This window comes from Stenella coeruleoalba (genome assembly GCF_951394435.1).
Source record: "Stenella coeruleoalba genome assembly, chromosome: 12".
NCBI classification, from domain to species: domain Eukaryota; kingdom Metazoa; phylum Chordata; class Mammalia; order Artiodactyla; family Delphinidae; genus Stenella; species Stenella coeruleoalba.
Window position 1 is genome coordinate 20,891,474 of NC_137158.1, and position 20,541 is coordinate 20,912,014.

Sequence of the window (20,541 nt, forward strand, 5' to 3'; positions counted from 1 at the left end):
ACATATGACAAACATATGAAATCAAAACAAATGACAATGAAAACACGATGACCCAAAACCTATGGGATGCGGCAAAAGCAGTTCTAAGAGGGAAATTTATAGCAATACAATCCTACCTCAAGAAACAAGAAACATCTCAAATAAACAACCTAACCTTACACCTAAAGCAATTAGAGAAAGAAGAACAAAAAAACCCCAAAGTTAGCAGAAGCAAACAAATCATAAAGATCAATTCAGAAATAAATGAAGGAAATGATAGCAAAGAACAATAAAACTAAAACCTGGTTCTTTGAGAAGATAAACAAAATTGATAAACCATTAGCCAGACTCATCAAGAAAAAAAGGGAGAAGACTCAAATCAATAGAATTAGAAATGAACAAGGAGAAGTAACAATGGACACAAATTCTATCAAACATTTAGAGAACAAACATTTAGAGAACAAATTCTATCAAACATTTAGAGAACAGCTAACCCCTACCCTTCTCAAACTTTTCCAAAATATTTTTAGCAGAGGGAGGAACACTCCCAAACTCATTCTACAAGGCCACTATCACCCTGACACCAAAACCCGAAAAAGATGTCACAAAGAAAGAAAACTACAGGCCAATATCACTGATGAACATAGATGCAAATATCCTCAACAAAATACTACCAAACAGAATCCAATAACACATTAAAAAGATCATACACCCTGATCAAGTGGGGTCTATCCCAGGTATGCAAGGATTCTTCAATATACACAAAAAAATCAATGTGATACATTATATTAACAAATTAAAGGAGAAAAAATATACGATCATTTCAATAAATGCAGAAAAAGCTTTAGACAAAATTCAACACCCATTTATGATTAAAAAAATACCCTCCAGAAAGTAGGCATAGAGGGAACTTATCTCAACATAATAAAGGCCATATATGACAAACCCACAGCCAACATCGTCCTCAATGGTGAAAAACTGAAACCATTTCCAGTAAGATCAGAAACAAGACAAAGTTGCCCACTCTTACCACTATTATTCAACATTTTTTTGGAAGTTTTAACCACAGCAATCAGAGAAGAAAAAGAAATAAAAGGAATCCAAATCAGAAAAGAAGAAGTAAAGCTGTCACTGTTTGCAGATGACATGATACTATACATAGAGAATGCTAAAGGTGCTACCAGAAAACTACTAGAGCTAATCAATGAATCTGGTAAAGTAAAAGGATACAAAATTAATGCACAGAAATCTCTTGCATTCCTATGCACTAATGATGAAAAATCTGAAAGAGAAATTAAGGAAACACTCCCATTTACCATTGCAACAAAAAGAATAAAATACCTAGGAATAAACGTACCTAATGAGACAAAAGACCTGTATGCAGAAAACTATAAGACACTGATGAAAGAAATTAAAGATGATACAAACAGAGGGAGAGATATACCATGTCCTTGGATTGGAAGAATCAACATTGTGAAAATGACTATACTACCCAAAGCAATCTATAGATTCAATGCAATCCCTATCAAACTACCACTGGCATTTTTCACAGAACTAGAACAAAAAATTTCATAATTTGTATGGAAACACAAAATACCCCAAATAGCCAAAGCAATCTTGAGAAAGAAAAATGGAGCTGGGGGAATCAGGCTCCCTGACTTCAGACTATACTACAAGGCTACAGTAATCAAGACAGTATGGTACAGCACAAAAGCAGAAATATAGATCAATGGAATGGGATAGAAAACCCAGAGATAAACCCACGCACGTATGATCACCTTATTTTTGATAAAGGAGGCAAGAATATACAATGGAGGAAAGACAGCCTTTTCAATAAGTGGTGCTGGGAAAACTGGAAAGCTACATGTAAAAGAATGAAATTAGAACACTCCCTAACACCATACACAAAAATAAACTCAAAATGGATTAAAGACCTAAATGTAAGGCCAAACACTATAAAACTCTTAGAGGAAAACACAGGCAGAACACTCTATGACATAAATCACAGCAAGGTTCTTTTTGACCCACCTCCTAGAGAAATGGAAATAAAAACAAAAATAAACAAATGGGACCTAATGAAACTTCAAAGGTTTTGCACAGCAAAGGAAACCATAAACAAGACAAGAAGACAGCCCCCAGAATGGGAGAAAATATTTGCAAATGAAGCAACTGACATAGGATTGATCTCCAAAATTTACAAGCAGCTCATGCAGCTCAATATCAAAAAAACAAAAAACCCAATCCATTATGTATGACTGATTCACTTTGTTATAAAGCAGAAACTAACACACCATTGTAAAGCAATTATACCCCAATAAAGATGTTAAAAAAAAAAACCCAATCCAAAAATGTGCAGACAACCTAAATAGATATTTCTCCAGAGAAGATATACAGATTGCCGACAAACACATGAAAGGATGCTCAACACCACTAATCATTAGAGAAATGCAAATCAAAACTACAATGAGGTATCACCTCACACCAGTCAGATTGGCCATCATCAAAAAATCTACAAACAGTAAATGCTGGAGAGGGTGTGGAGAAAAGGGAACCCTCTTGCACTGTTGGTGGGAATGTAAACTGATACAGCCACAATGGAGAACAGTATGGAGGTTCCTGAAAAAACTAAAAATAGAATTCCCATACGACCCAGCAATCCCACTACTGGGCATATACCCTGAGAAAACCGTAATTTAAAAAGAGTCATGTACCACAATGTTCATTGCAGCTTTATTTACAATAGCCAGGACATGGAAGCAACCTAAGTGTCCATCAACAGATAAATGGATAAAGAAGATGTGGCACATATATACAATGGAATATTACTCAGCCATAAAAGGAAACGAAATTGAGCTATTTGTAATGAGGTGGATAGACCTAGAGTCTGTGATACAGAGTGAAGTAAGTCAGAAGGAGAAAGACAAATACCGTATGCTAACACATATATATGGAATTTAAGAAAATAAATGTCATGAAGAACCTAGGGGTAAGACAGGAATAAAGACACAGACCTACTAGAGAATGGACTTGAGGATATGGGGAGGGGGAAGGGTAAGCTGTGACAAAGCGAGAGAGAGGCATGGACATATATACACTACCAAACGTAAGGTAGATAGCTAGTGGGAAGCAGCCGCATAGCACAGGGAGATCAGCTCGGTGCTTTGTGACCGCCTGGAGGGGTGGGATAGGGAGGGTGGGAGGGAGGGAGACGTGAGAGGGAAGAGGTATGGGAACATATGTATATGTATAACTGATTCACTTAGTTATAAAGCAGAAACTAACACACCATTGTAAAGCAATTATACTCCAATAAAGATGTAAAAAAAAAAAAGAAAGAAAGAAACGAAATTGAGTTATTTGTAGTGAGGTGGATGGACCTGGAGTCTGTCATACGGAGTGAAGTAAGTCAGAAGGAGAAAAACAAATACTGTATGCTAACACATATATGTGGAATCTAAGGGAAAAAAAAATGTCATGAAGAGCCTAGGGGTAGGACGGGAATAAAGACACAGACCTACTAGAGCACGGACTTGAGGATATGGGGAGGGGGAAGGGTAAGCTGTGACAAAGTGAGAGAGTGGCATGGACATATATACACTACCAAACGTAGGGTGGATAGCTAGTAGGAAGCAGCCGCATGGCACAGGGAGATCAGCTAGGTGGTTTGTGACCACCTAGAGGGGTGGGATAGGGAAGGTGGGCGGGAGATGCAAGAGGAAGGAGATATGGGGATATATGTATATGTATAACTGATTCACTTTGTTGTAAAGCAGAAACTAACACACCATTGTAAAGCAATTATACTCCAATAAAGATGTTAAAAAAAAAAAAAAAGACACAACAAGAAGCCTGCAACCTGGAAAAAGGCCCTCACCAGACCATGCTGCCACCCTGACCTTGGACTTCCAGCCTCCAGAACTGTAGGAAATAAATTTTTGTTGTTTATCAGCTACTCAGTCTGTGGTATTTGTTACAGCAGCCTGAACAGACTATGACGCATGGGGACACAGGGATCCTGTGAGAAGAAAGTCATGTTATGTTATGAATTTGGAAGCGGGATGGAGAAGATGAAAACAATGGAGGGCAGGATGTAGCCCCTGCTCCAGCCCACCCTCGATGCTCCATCAGACCCCTGAGGAGGAGAGGACTGGGTCCCTTTCTCTGAGGCGTCTCTGGGGCTTCAGTGAAGAGTGGGGAGTCCAGGGACCCTTCAAGGTCTACGGCAGCAGCGACAAGACAGGGATAAGTCCCTCCCTTAATTACAGAGAGCAGTGGGTACAAACAGAGACACTGGAGAAGAAAATATGAAGAGCCTGAGTCCCAGGCATTTGAGAGAAACCTAATTAGGGCCACCCAGAAATAACTGAGGAGGGCTTTCAGGAGGAGCTGTGGTCCTTCATGAGCAGGTGCAGACAGGAACCAGAAGACGTAGATTCTGGCTCTTTCTTCACTCATACTCCCGGGAGCTCCAAACACACACGGAACCCCTCTGAGGATGTCAGAAGGGAAACAGCAGAGCTGTTCATGAGAGTTTGATGACATTCCCTCCCATGGGCCTGTGTCTTTCTACACATGGACTTGGAAAGAAGGTTCCGGACAACAGAAGTGCTTTGACTCACTCGGACTTCAGCATCAGGGACAAATTGTCCCCTCCACTTAGACCAGTGTTGCTAAAGTTTCTTTCATATTGCCCTCCAAGGAGCCTTATTAAACTATTTTATTCCTAGTTGCCCTTCCTAATGATATTTTAATACCACAGATATACTACACATCTGTTTATGAATGTATTCATATATGTATGCTTCGTATAGCAAAAAAAAAAAAGGGTAAGACTTTTTTGCCTCCCAAGAACAATATTTACCCCCTGGAAGGTGATGTTGCATTGGGAATGCAAGATTTAGACTTCGTTTGCCTTCACAGCATGTGCATCTCAAGATCTAACCCTGCAAACCTCTGGCCCATCCGAGGCCCAGCCCAACTTCCACTGGAGCCAGCAGCACATACAGAATACCCTCAAGGGTCTAAAATGTATCCTCGTGCAGACGCCGGAGGTGGTATCCACACAGACTCCCCAACACCATGGCTTATTATTATTACAACACCAAACTGGCTGGCTGTTGCTTTGCGTATGTCCAAATAATATCAGCTTTTGTTTTGCTCTAAAAAAACATGTGCCTGATCAAATGAAAATCATTACTACTCATTAATGTAGTTAGATATGTTCTGAGTTTCTCCTGAACACTGTAGTCTAATCACTTTTCCCTCCGTGAACTAGAAAATCAAATTTCCCTTTTTATACCAGATGTGTTTTTATACAACATAGCCTCTCTGAAGTCTCCCTTCATACAAAGTTTTTCGAATTTCCCAAATTTCTAACTTTATTTTTCATTATCTGTACCAACTGTCAAGTAATGGGTGAAGGTGGCAAAAATGGGAATTCACACTAGTTTTTATTGGCTCGCTGCTCACCACTGAAAGAAAATAAAGTCAACATCTGCCTTTTTTACCACGGGCTCTAAAAAAAAATCCTCAAAACATGAATTTTTAAATAGAGAAGGTGTTTCCCAATAATATGAAGCAAAGGGAATCATTAAACAGGCACCCACCACTCTAGGGGAAAGTCCACACATTAAACGCTAGTCATCATAAAATAGAAGTATCCTAAACAGAGCCTTTATGCTACACCATGGCACCTTCAGCTTGCATTTAGTGGTCTGACCTTCTCAGTAAGTCTACTCCAAAGCTGCTGATAGTGTTCAGTTAATCAATGGGGAATTGGACTTTGTGATGCAGAGCAATGAAGTGCTAACGAGGACCACGTGTGGCTGTGAATGGCCTCCATGTGACCAGCCAGGCTTGCCAAGTGGAGAGAAAATACTTAAGACAGAGCTATTAGGAATCTTAGAGGGTGACCCCAAGCAGTAATGCTGTGTGTGCTGGGGCGTACCAGGGGCCTCAGAAAGATTCCAAATGGTACATTGATGTTTTGTGTCAATTTAATTTCAAAACATAGTGTTTTCAAAATCTTTGGGGAAGTTCCTAATTCACTCATAATGGTCATTATGGGTCCATTACCCTTCAACACATGACAATCTAAATTAATTTAATTCATTAAGAAGAATGAGTACATTGGAAAAACAAACATACCCAAACTATGCCATGCTTTGTCCTTCCCACCTGAACTGATCATACAGAATTGATAATTGGTTAACATATCTGAAACATGCTTTGAAAGACTTGAGTGCAAGACCAGCTTCAACTTTTAATCAACCCTCAAGATTCACACATTTTCACATTTTGCATTTCCGTCAATAATTTATCAGCCTGACACCAACTGCATGTAGAGATTAACGGCTCATGTCAAACTTCTAAGTCAACATTTCTTAGCCAGGGGTGTCCCTCTAAGTAGCCTGGAGAGATTTTGAACATGACATGCTGATTCCCTCACCTGGACAGGTAGACTGAGCAAGGTCTAGGGGTGGGCTCTGGAATCCTTAATTTTATTTTTATTTTTTTGAGGTATGCGGGCCTCTCACTGTCGGGGCCTCTCCCGTTGCGGAGCACAGGCTCCGGACGCACAGGCTCAGCGGCCATGGCTCACGGGCCCAGCCGCCCTGCGGCATGTGGGATCTTCCCAGACCGGGGCACGAACCTGTGTCCCATGCATCGGCAGGTGGACTCTCAACTGCGCCACCAGGGAAGCCCCATGGAATCCTTATTTTTAAATAGCTCACCCAGAGTTTGGTTTGCATGTAGGTTTAGGAATAAATGCACTAGTCTTTAAAAAACAATGATTCAGAGACTTTCCTGGTGGTCCAGTGGTTAAGACTCAGCACGTCCATTGCAGGGGTCACGGATTCCATCCCTGTTCGTTCAGGGAACTAAGATTCCGCATGCTGCATGGCAAGGGCAAAAAAAAAAAAAAAAAAAAAAAAAGATTCAATTAACCTTTTTTATTCCTATACAACTTTAAAGATGTTGCATTTATTTGTGCTTATATATAACTTTAAATCTGTTGTGTAGAGTGAGGTAAATGTGCTCAGAAGACAGGGCAGTCCGTCTCTGGAGTTTACAATGATAAGACATGTAGAAAGAAACAGGAGAATGTGTGATGTCACAAGAGCAAGAGCAAGAGGCCTAAGGAAATCGACATCGTGCACCATCAGCGACAGTGCAGCAAAAATCAAAGAAAGCTGTTGAGCAGAAGGAACTGTAAGGGCTGCAGAGTCTCCTGAACAAGCCTGAGGAGGCTGCATAAAGCACTGCTGCTGCTGATGCAGAGGCTGATGGTGTCGCTGTGCACCAGGGCTGAGCTCGCCCGAGCCATGGGCGGCAGGCATCAGGTGCCGGGCACCTGCATGGCCCGGAGAGCCACGCATCCAACACCATGCACAGCAGCTGGCACTCTGTGGCCTCCCATCTCACCTGGAGCCATAGGTGCAGCTTCTTAAAGAAAGGAGGAAATGGCAAAACAATGAACACCGGATTTCTTTTTTAAGTTAATGCAGAAGGAAAACAGGACCAGCAAACCAGAGCACCCCTGGGGCCATAGCGTGCTGTCCTCTGATTCCCTTCCCTCCGCCTCTTCTCCATAACTCAAAAGCCCGCATGTTTCACTGTACAACGCCACCAGGAAAACCTCGTGCTTTCTGAAAGGTGAAATGCTCTAGGTACCATCGTCTTTTTTAAATTTGTTAGGGATTTAAGATGTTTAAAACTTTTATTAGGTTTTTAGAAGAGTATTCCTTACTAGACTATACAGGTGTTGAACGTTCCACCCAATTCTATTTTTCCCATGAGCCCCATCCTTTTTATTGCACGAAATTCTATCATGTCTCAATTTTTAGGAAAACATATATTACATTGTAGGAGAAACAACTGTATTATCTCATTTAATTCACCTTTTATCCCGACTTTACAAAAGAAAATACTGAACACTGGGAGTGGTTTTCATTTGACATCAAAACCCCACATCTGGACCATCTTTTCCCAACTTGTGTTCCTCTTCTTTTTTCTAATATTACATTTGCCAAGTTTCTCTTCCATTCAAAAGCCTTTTACTAAGATGTCATGCTGAGAAAAATCATGATTAGGGGAGTAGCTCCCAGCCCCTCTGAAAGGAGGAAATTTGCTCAGCATCCAAATGGAAACTGGTTTCTAGTATTTAGGTCAAAAGTTCACCAAAAAAACAGTTCTCAAAAGAAGTTCTTGAGGACTAAAGAAAGAAATAAAAGAACTTCCAAGAAATAGATCCTAAAGAAAAAAAAAATCCAACAGGCTATCTGAAATAACGTAGGCAATTTTCCCTAAGTGACTGACCACTACTGCATTACCTTCCCCATTACCTTCCTGTTCAGCAACAGAATAGGAATTAGAAAGACCAACTAGGGACCTTCTCCACTCCTTTTAAATATTGTGTTTCTGTTGGTTGGAATGTTCGTATTTCTGCATCAGACTGTTCTCCTTGCTATATTTCACACCCCCTCTGGCTTCACATCAGAAGAACAAGGTCAGTATTTGTTTATAATGGAATAGGGGTGCGATGGTGAATAATACGGATGTATATTTTACTTGGAACAAATGCAGTTCACCTTTCTTCTCTGAGTAAGTTCAAATCTTGAGCGAGACTGCAGTGTATAAGCCTTCAAAAGGAGGCTCTCCTTGGGTATTCAAAACATATTTTATCAAACCACAAGATCCTCTTGTTTCAAGCAAGAAGCACCTCTAAAGAAAAAGACAGTTTCTGTAAAACACTTGTTGGATTTTTGGTTTGTTTTGGACAGTTGTTATTTCTTTTGGGACAAATTTTAAATGTTAACAGAAAACCAAATTATTTTGATGAAATTAGGGGTGAGGGGTTTAAGTGAATGATTTCAAAAAAGTACATCTGTGATATGGAGAAAAGGGAAACATCATAACACTCTTGGTGGTAATGTAAATTGTTGCAGCCACTGTGGAAAATACTATGGAGGGTTCTCAAAAAACTAAAAATAGAACTACCATATGACCCAGCAATTCCACTCCTCAGTATATATCCAAAAAGACCCAAACTATAGTTTGAAAAGATACATGCACCCTAGTGTTCAAAGCAGCATTATTTACAATTGCCAAGATATGGAAGCAACCTAAGTGTCATCACCAGATGAATGGATAACGATGTGGTGTATACACACACACACACATACACACACATACACACACACACACACCATGGAATACTACTCAGTCACAAAAAAGGAAGGAAATTTTGCCATTTGCAACAACACGGTTGGACTTGGAGGACAACATGCTGAGTGAAATAGTCGGAAAGACAAATACTGTATGATATCGCTTACATGTGGAAGCTAAAAAATACAACAAACTAGTGAATATAACAAAAAAGAAGCAGACTCACAGATGTAGAGAACAAACCAGTGGTTACCAGTGGGGAGAGGGAAGGGAGGAGGGACAAGACAGGGGTAGGGGACTGAGAGGTACAAACTACTATGTATAAAATAAATAGCGGGCTTCCCTGGTGGTGCAGTGGTTGAGAGTCTGCCTGCCGATGCAGGGGCACGGGTTTGTGCCCCAGTCCGGGAGGATCCCACATGCCGTGGAGCGGCTGGGCCCGTGAGCCATGGCCGCTGAGCCTGTGCGTCCGGAGCCTGTGCTCTGCAACGGGAGAGGCCACAACAGTGAGAGGCCCGCGTACTGCAAAATAATAATAAAAAAATAAATAGCTACATGTATACATTGTACAACACGGGAAATATAGCCAATATTTTATAATAACTGTAAATGGGATATAACCTTTAAAAAATTGTGAACCACTATGTTGTACACCTGAAATTTATGTAATATTGTACATCAACTATACCTCAATCCAAAAAAATGCAATAAAAATGAACAAATAAGTACATCTGTAACATCCTGGAATAGTACATTTTCTCAGACCCTTTGCTTCAGGTTTTTAAAAAGAATTTGGAATAAATGTTTCTACATTAAAGTAGAATGCTAAGACTAAGAGGAAGAGAACCGATCCTACTGAGCTCTTGAAAGAGACAGAACAGGCCCAAGCTTTCAGCATTATAGGAGATTATCTCCCATTTGGAAATAGGCAGGAACTAAAGATACAGAACATAAAACTTTCCATTAGATCCCTATTTTATTTCTTTTGTGGCCACATGTGTCTGTTGAATCTTGACCACAGAATCAGAACGTTGAAAGACTTTGAGGGTTCATCGAATCCACACCCAGGCTTATAGGAAGACCTCCCACTAAACCTCCAGACACATGGGAACTTCATCCTGTTTTTAAAGACCTCCACGAAGTCTTTACAAAAAGTATTCAAACACCAGCTCTCCTGCCAGCAGGCGACTTGGCTGGTTGAATTTGCATTGGTCCCACCCACGTTAATCAATCCCACCCCAGCAAAGAGGAGTAGGCCTCTTGTTTCTGCTCAAAACACCCCAACATCTGCCCATGCTTATATGCCTGGCGTTGCCCAATCCAGCCCCCAAGACAGCAGAGCCCTGTTCTAAGCTGGGGCCAAGGCACAGGTGCGGGTCTCAGGCAACCGGAACCCCTCCTCACATCCCCGACAGTGGCAGCACTTCCGCCTTGGAGAGGCCACCATGAGGGGAGGCAAATTCCTAAACACTGGAGAGCTTTGGAAGGTTTTATTCTTCACAAGGAAGAAAGATTCGTAGATCATCTGTCAGGGAGGCTGCATGTGACTCCTGACATGAAATATTTGCCTTTGTTTTTAAAAGCAGTGGATTGATCGTTATTTAGCTTCCCCAGATCAAACTCCCAACCAAGCCTCAAAGTGTGCAGGGCCAGCTTCTAACAGAATTCCACTCTGCTAGCTTGAAGCAGCAGGGAAGTAAACTTTGTTTCCCTCACTAATATGAAAGAATTGGAGGTGTTGGAAACAGCCCCAGGACTAAAGAAACAGGTGCTAAGAATGCTGTTTCCCAGGAAATGTTTGTGGCCAGCAACCTGAATGAGACACACTCCTTCAGCTCGAGGGATCACCTGCTCTCCTGTTTCCACTGTTATCATTCCACTTCGGAGGGGTTCCCGGAAGCAGCTCTTCCTCCATTTCCCCTGGCAGTGATTTAAGTTTCCCCCTGTGTTGGTCATCCAAAGGCCTGAGAGAAAAATATGGGGATTATCAGTAAGTAATCAAAGAAGCTTGGATCATGCAAGAAAAGTGGGGTGATCACTGTACCCACAGCCCTGGGCGGGCCACCCTGGAGACCAGTGAAGGGCCATCACCCACCTGGGGAGGCAGAGCCCTGTCTCACCATCTGCCTCTGTTTCAGCAACAGAAGCAGAAAGGCCTCGAGCTATGTGAAGAGAAGGGGTCTGGTGTTACTGATGTGACCATCCACTCCAGTCTGCAATGACAAAACCCTGAGAGAAACCCAAGCTGGAAATGGAGAGGCCTTCAGGAGCAATCTCTGGTTAGGCGGTACAGATGTTCCAAAGCCCAGGCTCCTCAAACCAGGACCGTATCCCAGAGAGTTAGATGAACCAGCTCCACCCCTGCAGATGAGGCCACTTGCTTCCCTTTAACGTCCTGCTCATTGTAGGTTCTCTCTGAAGGCCTCCCTTGAGCTAAAACCAGATTTCGATATTTAGTGTAATAGCTATGAAATGTCCCCCCCCCTTCATTTATCATAATCATCTTTCAACCTCCCTTACTTGCTTCCATATTCACTGAGAAATCACGTCCAAGTTCCTACGACCCCTAGCAGCTCAGATGACCTTGAAATGACGTGTGAATCTGGGTCCCGTTAAATCACTATTCCCAAAGCTCGGGTCATCCTTTCTTTCACAAGGTGACTTTCCCAAACTAAAAGAGGACATTTTTATGTGGCAAACAGATTGCTTACACAAACTAGCTTCGTGTGACTTTTAAAGAAAGCATATAAATTACACCATCATAAACCTTTCTCTTTGGGGGTTTGTAACTAGACTGTCATAAATATCAGGCTTGATCATCTTTGGTCCATAATCCAGATGTCACTGTCTTCCAGTGAGAACCACGTGATTCTTAGGAAGGGTAGCAGCGCCACCTGCTGGTGTACCTTGCAGCCTGAGTTTTTACAAGAGGGAAATAATGGGTATGAAGTCGTTTGAAATCCCTTGTAGTTAGGAGAAATGAGGGTTTGAATGCAACGTTCTTCATTTCCTCAGCAACGCACACTGCAGCAAGGAGACACTCACATTTCTCCCATTATTATTTCTAGCATTTAATATAGCCAGTCACATTAGAACTGATGACACCTTGATGGCATCGTTCCCCATTACTAATAGGGTGCGACAAAACTAAGGGGACTCAACTCTTTCCACTCTGTGTGATACTCCCACCCCTGGACAAGAGACCAGCACCCCTGGCAATCTTTGAGGTGGTCCCTCGGGAACCACAGCAGGACAAGGACAGCCCACTTGAGATGAGAGGCTCTGATTCTGTGCCACTCAGCTTACTACTCCAGAGACCAAGTAAGAGCTTGAGTCTGCAGGAAGAAATCCCTGAAGAAATTTATAGATTATAAATCCTAATCTGAAAGTAGCTCAAACACCCCGACCATTTACTACCAAAGGAATCCCTATGGATCCAGAAAACCAGAAGACACTTTGGGTGGCTTGAGTGTATAGCCTTGTATCGATGCAGTCATTCACTACTCAACAAAAATATAACTGTGTTCAACAAACATTTAGTGAGCACTGATAATGTCTTGGCACCCCGTCGACATCAAGGATACAATGGTGAACAAAAAAATAAATAAAACCTGCCCTTAATGGAGCTTGTTGTCCAGGGGGAAAAAATAGGAAACATGCAAATAATCCCCCAAATGAACATACTACAAACCATGGCAAAGGACACAGAGGAAAGGCACCTGGTGCCAGGGGGCATATAAAGTCTAGGGGATTGGACACAGTTTCTCTGAGGACGTGACATTAGAACTGAGACCAGAGGAAGAACAGGAGTTACTGGAGGTTGGGGGTAAGCATTCCAGGCAGAGCAATGAGCCTGTGAAAAGCAACTGTGAAATTCCAGGCACAGAGGGTCAAGTCAATGGATGTGAACCTGCCGTGGGTGTCCACAGTGTTTTATGACAGTGTTTCTATAAAACTGACTCCAAAAAAAAAAAATTGCAAAAGCCAATAAATCTTTCCCAGCAATTGACCAAATTCCTGCAGCAAATTGAGTCATCAGATTCTGTCTCGGGAAATGAGAGAACAGCGGCCAAGCTTTCTGGCAATCTTTGAGGTGGTCCCTCAGGAACCACAGCCGGACGAGGACAGCCCACTTGAGATGACAGTGGGCGTTCCTCCAGTTCTCAGGTCTACCTGCAGGGAGCTCTGGATCCCACTGAGCTCTTGGCTTTGTTTCTGCAAACCTATAGCATCTTGCCCCAGGTCCCCAGGGCCAGAGTTTTCCCTTGCACAAATAACATACTCAGGATCTCTCAACTTCCCAGACCCCAGGCATTCTTCCTGTACTTCACAGTGACTCCACACTAAAAAGTCCAGGAATTTCATCCTCGTCTTCTTTGACAATGCCTCGGAAAGATGATCCACAACATCATTTTATGTATATCTGTTATTTTAACAAACACTCATTTAGAACTTACTCTGTGCCCGGTGAGTGCAAAGTGCTTCACAAATAGTAACTCATTCAATCTTCGTGGTAATCCTATGAGGTAGCTACTAACATTATCCGCATGTTACAAATGGAGAAACTGAGGCACCCAGAGGATAAACTTTCCTAGAGGGGTGGGATAGGGAGGGAGATGCAAGAGGGAGGAGATACGGGGATATATGTATAACTGATTCACTTTGTTATAAAGCAGAAACTAACACACCATTGTAAAGCAATTATACTCCAATAAAGATGTTAAAAAAGAAAAGAAAAGAAACTTTCCTAAAGTCACTCAGTCAGTAGGTGGCAGAGCCACAATTTGGCTTCTGGAAACCAAGCTCAAAACCATCACTCCAGGAAGGATAGACTCCATCAATTCTACCTCCTAAATCTGTCTCAAGTCCTTCTTCTTGCCTCCCTCCCGTTGGTTTTTGCACCAGCCCAGTTCTATCCTCTTCAGTGACCATCATAGCATCCCAGCATCCTAGGTGCCCTCCGGGCTCCAGGTCTTCTTCCCTTCTCATCCACACCCCACACTGTTCACAGCACTCTAGAAACAAATATTTGCTCTGTGTATAACCTTCACCATGCCATCATCTCACCACTGCCTACAGATGGACGTTAACCCTCACATCGGGTCCTCCACAAGTTGGTCCCAGACTATTTCTGCCATTTCATTTCCCAAATCTCCACCCCACTCTCATCCCCGGCTCACACGTGCCCCTCCAGCATCACTGGCCCACTGCCTTCCTCCAGGGACCCACACTCTATCACACTTCCACGCTCTCCAGATGCGGGGCCTCCTACTGGAAACGTCTTCCCCTTTGAGGCTCAGGTAATAACTCCCTTGCCAGGCCTCCCCTGACACCCTGCATGCCCCCTTCTCCATCCCCCACAGGATCTTCCGTTCTTTGTGGTGCCTCTAAACCTCGTGCATGAAGCGCCAGTGCCAGGCTGGGAAACACAGAGAGGAGAATGAGGCACCTAACACAGGGGCACATTTCAGGGGATGCCAAAGCATTCAGTAATCAAAACCAATAATGTTTTTATTGTGGGAAAATACACATAACATAAAATGTACTGTTTTAACCATCTTAAGTGTAGAATTCAGTGGCATTAAGTATATTCACAATGTTGTACAACCATCACCACTACCCATTTCCAGAATCATTCGTCTTCCCTCCAGAGCCTCCTCACCCATTAAACAGTAACTCCCCATTTCCCCTCACTCCAGCCCCTGGTGAGAACTATTCTGCTTTCTGTCTCTAGGAATTTGTCTAGTCTAGGTACTGCATATAAGTGAAATCATGCAGTATTTTATGACTGGCTTACTTCACCTAATAAAATGAAGATAAATAATACTTAAAGACAATGTGTTGAATAATCAAAATTAATGCAAACAATTCAAGATGAACAAAGCTTCAGAATTTTAGATAAAAATAGGATCAGTACCACTGATTTTTGCTCTTGCTTCAGGCTCCGATGTGGCTCAGAGCTGATGCTGTCTTTACTGAAAATTTTAATATTTTGTTCATCATCTATTAAAATGCATGCATTAAAATTTCATGTGTCTTGCTTACTGATTTTTTTGGTGCTCCCTTGCCTGTTGCACTCAAGGCAAGTACCTCACATGTCTTATCCTAGGTCCAGCTCTGCTGGTGCCAAACTCCGTCCTCACACCACCCCGAAAAAGCGTACAACCAGGGTAAGGAATGATAGGCTTGTCTGCAAACTAGCTTCAGGACAAGCGTCCTCCTGCAGTCATCACCCCTCAATTAGACTGTTACCATCAAGCCCCTCTCATACTCCAGACCCACACTGCACACACCCTGGCTTACACATCCTGCCACACTCTCTACCTGCCTTTCTAGTCTGTGAGCTCTTTGAGGCCAGAGATGGAGTCTTTTTCATCTTTGTACCTACACTGCCTTATACAGAATTGGATTCATAGAAGACATTTAACAACTGTTTGTTGAATGAAAGCCCTTCAGCTCCTTTTCTCGCCATTAGTGAGTATTTCAAGGTAGCTCAATGAGACTTTGCCTTTATCTAGTTTAGCTCCAATAATCCATATAGGATGATCATATATTATAATAATATATAATTTTGAGATCAGCCCCATATCCATATAGGTCTGTTTTAAAGGGCTGGTGTTCTAGAAAGTTCTAACCTTGGCACTCCTCGGAAAAGGATATTTCAGGGTTACTTGGTCTCCAGCTTGTTCTTGGACCTCTAGACCATGGACCACGCACTCTCGCTTCCCCACACTGCCTTCACCCACTCACCATCCTCTTGGTCAGCTATAGCACAGAAGAGGGGCAAGCCTTGAGGATTGTGGGAGCAATAACTAGTTCTGTTTCTCTAAGGCACTGATTCCGCCTCTGTCTCTGCTTGACCAGAGTCCCGTCTGCATGTTAGCCTGGGGCTCTTGGCTGTCTCCCTCCTGGCTTACAGAACTGGCTGAGCCTCCAGTAGGTATGCCTGACCCACTGTGTGGTTTCCTGCTCTTACTTCCTGTCTTGTGGCCATAGTTCTGACATTGGCTTGAAGTCTCCAACCACAGCCTATGGCCAGCGTCCCTGGGTTTCAAGTCCTAGCATTGTGATTTACAGATTTCTCACATTTGAATTTAGTTTGGACCCTATCACCTCAATGGAGATTTTACTTCTTACTTGATGCCAATAGAAAATGGGGGTTCCAACTCTTGCACTGCTGGTGGGAATGTGAATTGGTACAGACACTATGGAGAACAGTATGGAGGTTCCTGAAAAAACTACAAATAGAACTACCATATGACCCAGCAATCCCACTACTGGGCATATACCCTGAGAAAACCATAATTCAAAAAGAGTCATGTACCAAAATGTTCACTGCAGCTCTATTTACAATAGCCCGGAGATGGAAACAACCTAAGTGTCCATCATCGGATGAATGGATAAAGAAGATGTGGCACATATATACAATGGAATATTACTCAGCCATAAAAAGAAACGAAATTGAACTATTTGTAATGAGGTGGATGGACCTGGAGTCTGTCATACAGAGTGAAGTAAGTCAGAAGGAGAGAGACAGGTACCATATGCTAACACATATATATGGAATTTAAGGGAAAAAAATGTCATGAAGAACCTAGGGGTAAGACAGGAATAAAGACACAGACCTACTAGAGAATGGACTTGAGGATATGGGGAAGGGGAAGCTGTGACAAAGTGAGAGAGAGGCATGGACATATATACACTACCAAATGTAAGGTAGATAGCTAGTGGGAAGCAGCCGCATAGCACAGGGAGATCAGCTCGGTGCTTTGTGACCACCTAGAGGGGTGGGATAGGGAGGGTGGGAGGGAGGGAGACGCAAGAGGGAAGAGATATGGGAACATGTGTATATGTATAGCTGATTCACTTTCGTATAAAGCAGAAACTAACACAACATTGTAAAGCAATTATACTCCAATAAAGATGTAAAAAAAAAAATGGGGGTTCCAAATTCTTAAGTGCCTAGAATTGTTCATCTGGCTCTATATCTAGAGCAAAACCAAACAACCCAACATCCAAAATCTCAGCTCCTGAATTTATCATCCACTTCAGAGTCAAACATCCCTACCCTAATGAAGTTCATTTCACCAATAACTAGTTTTGCTTGGATCGATTTTTCTATAACTGTTGGATCACTTAACTTTATAACTAGAAAGTGTCTTCCTCTGCTTCAGGATGCCCACTGGTTTTTAAAGTTCCTCCTTCTCTCCTGCCTTGATAGTCTTCAGTCAGTTTGCACAATTAAAACCAACTGACAGGAGAGGTGTGATAAGCAAGGTACCCAGGAACAAAGAGATGGCCAACCATTGTCTTGTAACTGCTGTATCATCTTTCACAATATTTTAAAATAAAGTCTGAGCTGAAACCAATCTGAGGTGCTCTTTCCAATTTGATGGATGCCAACATTAACTAAAAAACACAGACCAAAACTGGAAGAAAAAAGAAAATGGAAGAGTTCAGGGAAGATGTAACATCCAAATTCATGCTGAGACTATGGGAGAACAGCCAGTTCATGAATTTTAGTTGGGAAATAAGTGTCCTTAAGCACGCAGAAAAGTATAAAGGTAAAATTACTGTGGTTCCTTCATGGCATAATTCAGGCACTTGAAGTTGAATGTATTTCATGGCATTAATCCAGATCTCTTTCTTTATTTAGAGGGTGATTACAATCATTAAAGCTAATTTTCATCTGTGCCTTATGGAATTAGTTAGATTTTTAGTATACCCATCTTAGATAACTTGGATAAATATGCGATGATAAAATTACTATGATCTTAGATAACTTGGATACATATGCAATGATAAAATTACTATGATGATATTATTTTTACATATACATACTGTATTAGTTTGCTAGGGCTGATGTAACAAAGTGCCACAGATTGGGTGGCTTGAACAACAGAAAAGTTATTGTCTTGCAGTTTTTGAGGCTACAAGACCAAGATCAAGGTACTGGCAAGGTTGGTTCCTTCTGAAGGCTGTGAGGGAGGGATCTGCTCCAGGTCCTTCTCCTTGGCTTGTAGATGGCCTTCTCTTTATGTCTCTCAATGACATATGCTTGTCTGTCTCTGTGTTCAAATTTCCCCTTTTTCTAAGGACACCAATCATTTTGGATTAGGGCCACCCAAGACCTCGTTTTAACTGAATTACGTCTATTAAGACCTTACCTCCAAATAAGGTCATGTTACGAGGTACCATGGTTTGGGATCCAACATAACTTTTTGGGGGGGTGGGGACAAAATTCAACACATAACATATACCATGTTCATGTTTTTATACCTTAATTCACTTCAGAAAGGATTTAAGATAACCATATGTGTATGTTAACATGAAAAGTAAATTTAGAAAATATATTGACTTACAAGACAAATTCCAGCGTTTCCCACACTCATGGACCTTCCAGAAGAGATCATTCCCATGGCGGTGAGCGCCAGCCCTGTGGAGAACAAAGAAACAGAGCAACTTCCTTTGTTTCTTCTGGGTCATGATTTTCTGATGTTATGGTGAATTTTATGTCATGGACAGCCATGGAAAAGTTTTAACACAGATATTTTATTCTCAAATTTATTACATTATAGGATTTAAATGTTACGTCTTGTCATGGTTGAAAGAGCAATCTACCCCACCTTCACCACAGCTGATATTCATTTCTAATCCCGTTCTCATTTCACCCGGTCAGAACTGGCTACATCATTTGCAAGGCCTAGTGCAAAATGAAAATATGGGGTCCTTTGTTCAAAACGTATTAAGAATTTTAAGACAGTGACATCAGAGCATTAAATTAAATGTAGGGCCCTTCTAAGCATATTGGCCCCGTGCAACCACACAGCTTGTGTGCCTGCGAAGCCAGCCCTGGATGCGTGTATTGGAAGAGATCATACCAAATATACATTTTGCAATGGTGAAAATATCGTTAAATTGTTTATGTTGAAGAAAAGTTCTAGTGGAGGGTGCAGGGCACAAGTGACAGACCTCCTCAGTGACCTATGAAAAAAGGAGACTGTACTGTTGGTCAAGGTTCCACAAACAGTTTTGGGGCTTGGGGGGTAGACTAGATCTCAGAGGCTCAGCCCAGATCTACCCCTTGCTCATTTCACTGTTGGAGGCAAGTCAGGCAACAATCGCATGAGGCTTTACTCTGAGCATATCGAAGCCTTCTGTCTTCCAACTCCACCACCTTGGAGTTCTTTGCCTCTAGCCACAAGGAACAGAAAGAGAGTAGAGAAAGCCCTTCCTCTCTTAATTGCCTCAAACCACAAGTGTCATATCATCTTTGCTCATGTTCTTATCGACCAGAATTCAATCCAATATTCCCAGCCTAACCTCATGGAGCTTGAGAAATACCGTTTTCTTATATGCCCTCCAAAATGGCAAGGAAGTGTGAGGAACATCTAACTTGACTCTGCCACGGAAATGATCAGTTTCCATGGAAATATGAAAGTAAAATAAATCCATCAACTACATATTAATAAGTGCTAACTAAGCACATAGGATTGTGCTGGTCTTTGAGAAGACGTTAGAGAAAATATTTGAGTACCTTCCCTCAAAAAGCTTAACGTTTTCATTGTGGAGATAAGACACACAAACATGAAAAAGATCAATATCCAAGGAAGTGCTTATATCATTGTAGGCTAAGGGATTGGGACAATTCCTTGCAGGAAATTACTTGAGAAGAGTGTGGAAATAAATGAAGACCACCCGCATGAAAACAAGCAAATTTTTAAAAAAAATTTTTTTAATTGAAGTATAGTTGATTTACAGTGTTATGCTAATTTCTGCTCTACAGAAAAGTGATTCAGTTATACATATATAAACATTCTTTTTTGTGTATTCTTTTCCATTATGGTTTATCACAGGATACTGAATACAGTTCCCCATGCTGTACAGTCGGACCTTGTTGTTATCCATTCCATATATAACAGTTTGCATCTGCTAACCCCAAACTCCCAATCCATCCCTTCCCCACCTCCCTCTCCCCTTTGGCAACCACAAGTCTGTTCTCTATGTCCGTGAGTCCATTTCTGTTTCATAGATAAGTTCATTTGTGTTATATTTTAGATTCCACATATAAGTGATATCATATGGTATTTGTCTTTCTCTTTCTGACTGACTTCACTTAGTATGATCATCTCTAGTTCCATCCATGTTGCTGCGAATGGCATTTTTTCGGGTTTTTTTAGGGCTGAGTAATATCCCATTGTATGTATGTACCACATCTTCTTTATCCATTCCTCTGTCGATGGACATCTTTTTTGTGTGAATTGCCACTCATCTTTATTTTTTTATGCAGAGCTTGCTATAGCAAGAGAGACAGCCACCATCACGTGCATTTGGCGGGGACTCAAAAGCAGGCAGAGGAGCAGTAAAGTTTCACAGTAGAGAAAAAAGAAGACT

At 41.8% G+C, this 20,541-nt stretch overlaps 1 protein-coding gene across 19 annotated transcripts in view; it reads right to left on the reverse strand.

Annotated features, from left to right (window-relative positions):
- LOC307195083 (uncharacterized protein) overlaps positions 1–20,541 on the reverse strand; it is a 457,748-nt gene that overhangs the window by 333,135 nt on the left and 104,072 nt on the right. For all 19 annotated transcript variants that reach the window (XM_079938788.1, XM_079938799.1, XM_079938805.1 and 16 more), the window contains exons 3-4: positions 18,510–18,583; positions 10,996–11,111 (exon numbers count right to left, since the gene is read on the reverse strand). In XM_079938788.1, the coding sequence (XP_079794914.1) occupies positions 10,996–11,111; positions 18,510–18,583 (190 nt within the window). The remainder of the gene's footprint in view (positions 1–10,995; positions 11,112–18,509; positions 18,584–20,541) is intronic.